The 10,680-nt window shown below is 39.7% G+C and overlaps 1 protein-coding gene across 2 annotated transcripts in view; it reads right to left on the reverse strand.

Annotated features, from left to right (window-relative positions):
- Positions 1 to 256: 256 nt before the first annotated feature.
- Tg (Transglutaminase) overlaps positions 257 to 10,680 on the reverse strand; it is a 63,292-nt gene continuing 52,868 nt past the window's right edge. For both annotated transcript variants that reach the window (XM_076186547.1, XM_076186546.1), the window contains exons 11-16: positions 10,595 to 10,680; positions 6,906 to 7,048; positions 6,445 to 6,605; positions 5,979 to 6,118; positions 5,141 to 5,322; positions 257 to 2,977 (exon numbers count right to left, since the gene is read on the reverse strand). The exon at positions 10,595 to 10,680 is cut by the window's right edge and continues 59 nt beyond it. In XM_076186547.1, the coding sequence (XP_076042662.1) occupies positions 2,928 to 2,977; positions 5,141 to 5,322; positions 5,979 to 6,118; positions 6,445 to 6,605; positions 6,906 to 7,048; positions 10,595 to 10,680 (762 nt within the window). In that variant the 3' untranslated portion in view covers positions 257 to 2,927. The remainder of the gene's footprint in view (positions 2,978 to 5,140; positions 5,323 to 5,978; positions 6,119 to 6,444; positions 6,606 to 6,905; positions 7,049 to 10,594) is intronic.

Consider the following 10,680-nt stretch of genomic DNA (forward strand, 5'->3'; position numbering starts at 1 on the left):
CAAATATACCATCAGTCCCAGATGCTGACCCACTCTTGACAACTCCCTAGTGGGAGTAGGTCCGAGGGAGCACTGTGTGGAGGTAGTAGGGCTGTATTCGGTCCTCTACATATCCAATCCCTGTGTCCCACCTTGAGATTTTAGCCTCCTTTTCGTAGCAGGGAGATGAAGGGAAAAGAGTTGCAAAGACCTCAAAATGAGATTGGTGACAGACATTAATGCCTTCCAGTTATTTTTAGGATAAAAATGAAATAAAAAACATATTTTTTTAAAAGATGTATTTAAAAACTATGAGCTTAAAATATATCTTGTCATTATATATAAAAAGTCTGGGCAGTTTAACAAATACAGAAAGGTAAGAAAAATTTCAGGTTTCATTCAAAAAAGGGATATATAGCTACCTATTAGATATTCCTTGTTCTACAAATAAAACTATACAAACATGAGCATTATTCCAGTAAGCCACTGATAAATATATTATAGAGAGCACTGTTGAACATAACTAAAACTAATAGTAATAGCCTTATTCAATATAATGTATGTGAGTGTCGCACACAATTTCTTTAGGTTTAGGAAACTGTGTAGTTCAGAAAGACTGTGGTTGAGGATTGGTATGCAGTGTTTTTATGCTTGAGTTATATTTGTGTAGGTGTCACCATGATATATATGTCTTCCATGCTACAAATGCATTAGTATACAATATTTCATGTGTACAATTGCTATATCAATACCCTTGTATCACTACATTGAGCTACTTTTACAATCAGACAGGTTAAATAGATAAATATTTTCAGCATTTTTGTGATCACTGCCCCTATTTTTCCCATAATCTTATAAGCTAGTTATGTGATCAGTTGTTACACGATTGGGTTTTCAGAAACATGACCCAATCATATAGCTAGAGAGACTTGTAATAATATACATATACACCACAAACATCCTCTTCCCCATACAAAGGGTGTGGCTAAGTCAAAGCACACATTCACGTCATACAAATTCAAAACCCTTTAACACCCTTTCCATTTCCACACCTCATGGATGAAGGGTCATCCTTGTCACCCATCCACAACTTTGGTCATGGATAATGTAGTGAAGCACAGTACTTCTCTTTAAAGGAAGGTTGCAGAACTAAAGGATAATAACAGTGGAAAGGTAGGAGACTCATGGGCCCAGGGTAGAGTATTTGGCAGCAGGAGGGTGCTGGCAGAGTTGTTAGTGCAAGATAGGAAAGGACAGAAGAGATGTAAGAGAGGAGAAGAATAAAAGCCAGGAGGAAGATGGAAGAAAGAAGAGGCAAGTGTTTAGGGACTGGAAGTGAGAAGGTTAGGGGAAGAGAAGTATTTTGTGATCTTTCACACAGTCCCAGTAAATGAATGTTTGCAGTATACTATAAGTATTCTCTAGATCTTTATGAGAGGTGAGAAAAATGGCTCCATCCTTCAGGATGTTTCAAGATCTGTCCAGTAGAGTGGATAGGGGCCCCTGCAGGTGAGGAAAGATGGTGAGACTGAAAGATATGTGTGTAGGTGTTCACAAGAACTGTGATATGTAATGATAAGGCTATTATTGTGGTGACATGTTCTCACCTGGCAGTGGTAGAACAGGGGAGTGTGTGGTTACTCATAAACTGACCAATTTCTGTGCAAAGAAACATTGTGTATATAAGATATTTTTCAGTATATAATGTATTTGTATCTTGTAATTTCCAGACTGACATTCATATCAAATTCACCACCACACAATAAACCTAATGATCTCCATGAATCAATACAAGTCTAATGTTTTACAACTGAAGCTGATGTCGGTTGTTATGGGAGAAAAACATACAGAATAAATATTGGTGGAGGACAATCTTACATGATGCAAATCTCTATTTACAGTAGCCTTCGCATGGATGAGAAGTAATCTGCTTTTGTACATCAGCACAGCGAATTTTTCCATTCGTCTTTCCCATGAGGTGACACATTAATCATACCAAATGGACAAAAGTCAGCAGTGTTAGGCTGCTCATGTTGGAAAGCTATTTCATGGTTAGAATCTAGACAGTAGCACAGGCCCATTCACGTGGGCAGATCCACAGCCATAACGATAATTTTTAGGATACTAATCTTTCATTCTCAGCAAGCAGCAGCAGTCCAAATATAATAACAATAATAACCTAATACAAGTGCACTCAAAATGGAAGAACAGGAAATTAACTGCATATAATATCACAAATCTATCATACTTTCTTTACAGTACTAATTATTCAGACAAATAAATCATGTCTACGCCAATGGAGTCGCTAGGAACCTGCGAAGATTATAACCGTATTATAACAAATAAATGAATAATAATGATGATGGGAACAAGCCGCTACAGAGTTAATGCTTATTTGCTTAAGGACCTCATACTCCCCCTGTCCATCTGTACTTTGATTTCTTTCTTCTTTTATCTATCTTTTGTTAGTTGTTCTTTGTTATGTGTTGTGAATATGACACAGCAACCAGAAGCCATAAGCTATTAGATTGTGATATGCTAATTATATTTGGTACATCAATAATACTGCATATACACCCTCAAAAAGTCCTCAATCCACCACAGTTTTCACAAAGGAAAAGAAAAATAAAAGTTTGCATTATAACAGGATTGTAGACAAGACAATCCCCTACAGATACAGATAACTGAATGACTATTTTTCATACTTTAAATTAATAATCTTCAACTTTCACTAAGGCACTTTCACTGAGCATTTCCTCAGTCTGTTTGAAGGTTCATGGATTTTGTCTCCTTATAAGCCAAAGAGACATTAAAGTGACGTATGACATATGCTTCGGTTGTACACAACTGTTTAAGTTGGTTCAGGCTCGCCGAGTCATTCTTCTTTCTATCACTTTTATACTGGCCTATGATAATAGGAGTAGATGATTCAACGTCTCTTTTCATTCCTAAGACTCTGCTAACGTAGTTTCAGCAATGGTGGTATCATCTGTAGCAGCTGAAATACAAAGATTCCTTTCAAAGGTTTATACAAAAACACCATGTAATAAATCAAAATTTTACATACATACATATACCAAAGGCTTTTTTCCCCCTTACACGGGGGGTACCCAAAAAGAAAAGGGCATAGAAACCACTCCCTCCCATTCCATCCCCTACATATTCCACTCCCCTTCACCCTCCTCCCTCCCTTACATCTTGGCACCTCCTGGATGACGGGTCATCCCTGCATCCTGTCCACTGCCCTGGGTCAGAAACAGTGTCGCAAGACACAGCACATCCACAGCAAGGCCACTTCAATAATTTGGTGACCCCCCCTCTCTGTCCTCTCATGCAGAAAAGGAGAAGACGGGGAGAAATCCCCTCGGGCTGCATCAGATTATTTCTAATACATACTTCCTCACCCCCATCCCCCACCCACAGCATCATCCATACACAACCCTTCTCCATTCACCCCTATCTTCTGTCCTCTTCTGTCCTTCCTCAACAGACATTCTTCTTTTTTGCAATGCCCCTTTAACCCCCATCCATCCATCTCATCCTAGGATACCCACTCATATTCACTCCTTCCATCTCTACCTTCCACACTTCTTTTACTAATCTTTCTTCACTCATTCTTTCCATGTGTCCAAACCATCCTAAAATTGTTTCATCAACCCTATCTCCCAACTCCCTTTCCATCCCTGTTCTCCTCACCTCCTCATTTCTCACTCTATCCAGCCTAGTAACCCCTATCATACTTCTCAGACATTTCATCTCAAACACATTCAAACTCCTCTCTTCCTCTCTTATTTTCCATGTTTCTGCCCCGTACAGTGCTTTCGGCACAATCACCCCTTCATATAACTTCCTCTTAGCATCCATTCCCAGATGTCTATTTCTCATTACACTTTCTAATCCACCAAGGCATTTACTCACTTCTCTCAATCTACATTCTACCTCCACCCCTACTCCTCCCTTTCCTGCCACATCTGCACCCAAGTATCTAAAACTATCCACTTCTTCCAGTCTTTCTCCCTTAATGCTCACTTCCAGCCGCTGTCACTCCCCTTGTACATCTCATCACCTTACTTTTGCCCACATTTATCTTTAGCTTCCTTCTTTCACACACCTTCTCAAACTCTGTCACTAACTTCCTCAATCCCTCCTCTGATCCTGCTACAAGTGCAGTGTCGTCACCAAACATCAACTGGCTGACCTCCCACTTTTCTCCATTTTCTTTAACAATCTCCAACCCCTGACCCACTACCCTTGCATTCACCTCTCGCACCACCCCATCCACGTATAGATTGAACTGGCAGGGCGACATAACACATCCCTGATGAAGTCCCACCTTTACCTCAAACCATTGACTCTCTCCATTTCTAATCCTAACACAAGCTCTACTACTCTTGTAAAAACTCTTGACTGCTCTTAACAGCTTTCCTCCTATCCCATATATCTGCAGTACCTCCCACAATTCCTTCCTGTCTACCCTGTTGTAAGCCTTTTCCAAATTCATAAAAACCCAAAAAACATCCCTACCTTTTCCTATAGCTTTCTCACATATCTGTCTAACCACAAAAATCTGATCTACACAACCCCTACCTGTCCTAAAACCACCAATTACTCCCTCTGTTCCTCTCCTAATACTTTCAATCAAGATCCTCCCATAAGCCTTCCCAACTACACTCAACAAGCTGATCCCTCTGAAACTACTACACTCACACTTGTCCCCCTTTCCCTTGTAAAGCAGAACTATACAGGCACTCCTCCAGTCCTCTGGCACTCTACCCTCTCTTAAAAAAACATTAAATAACCTCACCAGCCAATCCACCATAACTACCTCCTTTTTCAGACATTCTGCATGGCATCCATCCAACCCAGGCGCCTTACTTGCTCACATCATCTTAACAGCTGCTTTCACTTCATCTTTCCCTATTTCTCCTCTATTTTCCTTACTCATCACTCTCATTTTCTTAGCGCTTTCCACTGCAACTACCTTTCCCTCCCTATCCTCCTTCACATTTAGCAACTCCCTAAAATACTCTGCCCACCTTCCTGTAGATCTATGCATAAATGACTTGAAGAATTAAAATTTTTCTGTAATCAAACCGTAAGGATATATATAACCAAAGGTTATTAGATTTGAAAAAGGTACCGTATTCGTTTGGATACTTACGTTGGGTTTCTCCAGAACCGTTGGTCTCTACTTTGGGAACTTCTTCACTTATTTCCACCTCGAGGAAGCCATCCACATCCTCAAGCTCCTTTGAATCAAACATGGCAACGATGGTCTTATTACCTGCTGACCTTGGTGTCATCGTGAATTCAACCTTAGCCTCACCGCCAACAGGAATCTTCCTGCAGAAGGTAAAAGAAGAGAGGCATTATGCCTGAGCCATGTGAAAATGAACTGGGGAAGGAACTGCAGTAATGATGGGAGGATTTGTGGCATGAAAGATTAATGATGATGATGATGATGATTTGGTTTAACGTCACAAACTCCTCCCTATCGGGAGGCTAGGACAGTGCCCTTTACAGTGGACTTTGTACTGTGGAATTTAATGAACCATGCCCTTGGTTCAACTCGCCCCTAACAGGATTCAAATCACCATCATCTCGACCTCCATAGCAAGTAACGATGCCCTAACCCGCTCAGCCAGCGGGTTAGGGCAAAACGGATAACAGTCCAAAGTTTATTCACAGAGAGCTATGTAAGATCTATGTAACCAGTGATGCTAACTAACCACTGTGGGCTACAGGTTTCCAGTTAGTGAAGCTCAAGACAACATTTATTATTATTATCTCTTGTGGCTATGGAAATGGGCTGTATTTATACATCATTTCCAGCCTAATGACTAAGGAAAGCCTTGATGGTGTCATCAATTTTTTTTTCCTACCTCAATCAAGTTGTGCATTTGCATTTCCTATAATGTTTTCACTAAAAAAGATTAGTGGAAACACTGGAATAAACCATTTTTATGTGAAATTATCAAATGAAATCATGTCGAACTTACTCCTTCAGACGGATGAAGTTGAGTCTGCCAAAGCCAGCACCCTGGATGATGAAACGACCCTTGGTGATAGGCACAGGTAGGGGGTTGCTCAAAGAGGCTGTGAAGATCGTCTCACGGCCCTTCACCAGGTCTCCTTGTGGCTGATGAATGGAGAGAACCACGTTTAGAATAAGAAAATATGTTGATTCTCTCTCTCTCTCTCTCTCTCTCTTTTTATTTCTTTTTTTTTATCATGTTACCCTAGTGTTATAGTTTCAACCCTCATTCCCATGTGGGTGTAGATACCAAAATTTGTACTTATATTTACCCAATTATGATATACAGGAAAGGAGTTATTTGTGAGATTTGATTCCATCTCTTTTTCTCCATCATACCTAGCTTTAAAACTGCACATGGATTAAACATATACAGTATATACACTGAACCACACACACATGTGCTCATCCATGCTCACTAGTCCTCTCACCTGTAGCTTGATGTCAGGCTTTCGCACTCTGAAGTCATCCTGGGCAAAGTACTCAAAGTCAGTCTCATGGACTTTGCCTAGACAAGCTAGGTTGAAGGCACACTGGTCAGCCAGTTTGCAGGCATACTCGTCGTAGCTGAGTGCCATGGTCATGGTGTCCTCTGCAGGTGATAGAACCAGAGGAGGCATTAAACACTGTATCTTGAAAGGTACAATTTGGGGCATTTAAAGGAAAATGCATGGGTCTCCCTTATAAGGGGAGAGGAAATTGTTGGGTAAATATATATAGATATATATACATACATATACACACACACACACACATATATATAATATATATATATATATAGATATATATATATATATATATATATGTATATATATATATATATATATATATGTTCTCTGACTGATCACCCGTTCAGCTATACTGTCCTTCTTTCATACTATTATATACTCACTGGAATAGGCTTTGAGCATGATCTGTTTGGTCTCCTTCTTGACGCTGTTTTGGACGGCACCAGTATAGAGCATCGTGTCCGCTCTGAGCGTGACAGTAACTTCATGGTCCCGGTCACTCTTGTTCTCCAAAGTCACCGACACACTAGAAAATAAAATAGAAAGTAATGAAACCTCAATATCAGTTGCCGACTGATTTCTTTCGGTTAAACTAAGGGTTCTGTAGGAGAGAGGCCAAACACAGGGTATGGGATCCAATATATTTGACGTTTTGCCCAGCAGGGCTTCTTCAGAAATAACACAGTTGAGAAACATTTTATTCCTTATACTGTGTTATTTCTGAAGAAGCCCTGCTGGGCAAAATGTTAGAATATATTGGATCCCATACTCTGCATTTGGCCTCTCTCCTACATTGCTGTTGCAGTTGTTGCTGCTTGTACTCATTAAACTAAGGGTATCGAGTGTGATTAAACGGGTTGGTTTTCATGACCCTATATGTTCTATTTATACACCAAGGGTTTTTTCCCCCTTACCAGGGAGGTAGCCAAGTCAAAAGGCATACACCCACTTCCACCTGTTCCACTTCCATCCACCACCCTTTCCTCCCTCTCATCTTAGCTCCTCATGGATGATGGGTCATCCCTCCATCCTGCCCACTGCCTTGGGTCAGAAGCAATGCAGCAAGACACAGCACATCCATTTCTGTTTTCATGACCCAGGAACTGATTAATCCATGAGGTGTTTGGAATAAATTATTTTCAGAACCTTGTTTACATTCAAGAACTCCAGCAGCTTACCGGCGGAACAAAACTATATCGATAAAAACAGGTTGGGATTTTACTCCGTGAGGTGTCAGTCCACTTAGATCCTGAAGAATAAAAATCTACCAAAAGAATCCCCTTACAAATACTGAAACAAGCCTCGAGTTCCAAGTCTCCTGACAATGCCTCTTGAGCCACGCCACAAAAATTCTGATATCCCTAAAAAGGCCCAATAGCAATATTCCCCTTGTATAAAACAATTATCTTTTTTATTTTCCTACAGATTTCTCTTCCTCTCCCATACACATCGATCCCGCGCGAGCGGGTGGTCGTTTTATGGTAGTCCAGTGGTTCACAACCGGTGTGCCGCAGCACCAATGAGTGCCGTGAGATCAACTGAAGGTGTCGCCAAAATACAGGGCAAAAATAATTTTCGTATTACCAACTCTCCCATCCATTTTTGTTCATTAAAGCAGCATCAGTGTAAAGATGAGTGTTTTCATATTATCCAGGGACAAAAATTTGTTACACTGATGTTGAATCAACAAAATACTGACAAACTAGAATTTAGATCTAACAAGGGTACCGAGGACTTCTGAAAGGCTTGGCAAGTGTGCCTCAAGCCGGAAAAGGTTGGGAACCACTGTGGTAGTCCATAGAGCTGGCTGGCGAGGTAAAAAGCTTCCCACGGTGACAGTAGTCGATGATGCGGGCCTCTAAACTGTGGCAAGGTTTTGCTCTTCTCATAGAAAACGACTTCCCTGCATCGCCACAGCAGGTCACCCTACATCAGCAAGCGTCATAAATCGTTTCCTCTTTATATGCATATAATTATGTAAGAGGGAGCAACGGCCGCTCACTCTTCCATCGGCTTGTAAAATTTTACGGTAGGCGTTATTTCCGAAGTAGTTAAATAGTGAATATTGGTTGGGCATAAACGTCTGGTAAGAATGATACGAGGTTATTAGAACTGTTGTCCCGCGCAAGGAGCCAATTAAAGTCTCGGTTAGGATAATTGGAATGTTTTCATTGGTCGCACCGTATATTTACTTTTAACGCTCGCTAGATACCGTTTTCTCCAATGGATATTCATTTAATAAAAATAGTAAATTATCCTGCGGTCAAAAGTAGTGATTTTTGTTATATATAGAAAACGGGTGATTAAAAAGTAGAAAAATAAATAAATAGATAAATAAAAACAGAGCAAAAAATACCCTCCATAGCGTCAGGTAATCATTGCTTACTCCGTTTTCAACAAGTAAACATAAAATCTGTGTCGTCGTGATTTAAAGAGAAACTTGATCTTGCGAGATACAAAAACGGTGACCACGAGCATAGCTCCCCTCCCCGTATAATACAACTAGGTAAATACACACACACACTCACATACATACACACACGCACGCATACACACATACAAAAGTTGGAACAAGTTAGATGAGAAAGTGGTGTGTGTAAAAACAATACATGAATTTAAAAACAGTTTAGATAAAATGAGATATGAAGACGGGACAACACGAGCATAGCTCCCCTTCCCGTAAAATACAACTAGGTAAATACACAAACATACACATACGAGTATACAAGCAACAAGCACAGAAACGGTACCCCAATGAGCCTAACCTCTTTACTACAGTTAGGTCCGCAAGTTACACATGCGTAACAAACATCTTCGTGTATATATATATATATATATATATATATATATATATATATATATATATATATATATATATATATATATATATATATATATATATATATACGATGATGTTGGTGTCAAGTTGTTTGTATGGACCATTTAGGATGACTTGTGCATTTGTATGTTTATATTTTGTATTGATTAAAGTTATTTGTATTTATTTAATGTATTGTAATTATTGAATAAATGCATCACATGTTTATTCCATTGGGATCTTGTATACTGTATTTGTAATGGTCCCAGAATCTTCAATAGCCTACCAAAACATATAAGAGATAAAAAAAAAAATGCCCAGCCACAAACTTTAAACAACACCTAGATAAATATCTGAAGTCACTGGCAGACAAGCCTCCCGTACCTGGATACACGGCTCATTGCAGGGCAGCCTCAAATTCCATTCCAGACCAAATCGACCTACTAAAAGAAGATTCCCGAACTGGAAGTAGCAGTGGACCACCACAGCTATGAGGAAGACCCTCTGAATTATACTAAGTAAACTAAGTAAACAATTTCTGCGCGTATCGCTATGCGTTTGTTCACGTGGACATTACAACGGAGGTGACGCTCATTACACCAACATTCTCGTCGGTGATTTCGAGGTGTGAGGCGGGCTGTGTTTGAGGGACTAGCGACCGAGGTGAAAATGTGAGGACTTAGGTCCCTGCCCGGGTGATGGTTTGGTTTTCACACTAAAAGGCTTGGAGCACTAATGTGAGTAATGATTTCTAAATTTTATGTTAGATGTGATAGGAGCGTTGTATTACGGTTAACAGATTGTTTACGTAAAATAATACTGATTTCAATATATTGCTTGTATAGAATATGATTTAATGAATACTTACAATAGCTTAAGTTGTGAAATTTATAATCGTGTAATTAGCCATAGAGGAATGTTGGACTTCTTATTTGTTACTAATGTCAGTATAATTCACGCTATTGTAATTGTCATTGTAGTTACGATTATTCAAAACATTTATTGATGGTTATTTAGAGGATTATGCTCATTTAATTTCAATGTAAATTGTACAAGTGTTTTTTGTTTGATGGTTTCAATACTTTTCACGTTATGTATAATGTGGATTTATGTAAGGATATTTGTAATATACTCGCAGGTTGAAATACATGATTACGACAGTCCACGGAGTTTTAGTGTGAAACAACACACACACACACACACACACACGCACGCACGCACGCACGCGCACGCACGCACACACATGTGACGTACTTGAAAGGTTGGCCAATGACAATGTCGTCCAAGAGTTGGAAGTCGAACTCGACTTCGGTGAACTCTTCGTTGAGGTAGTACCGCGA

Source organism: Oratosquilla oratoria, chromosome 6, assembly GCF_046742065.1.
Source record: "Oratosquilla oratoria isolate Oo_2021 chromosome 6, ASM4674206v1, whole genome shotgun sequence".
NCBI lineage: Eukaryota > Metazoa > Arthropoda > Malacostraca > Stomatopoda > Squillidae > Oratosquilla > Oratosquilla oratoria.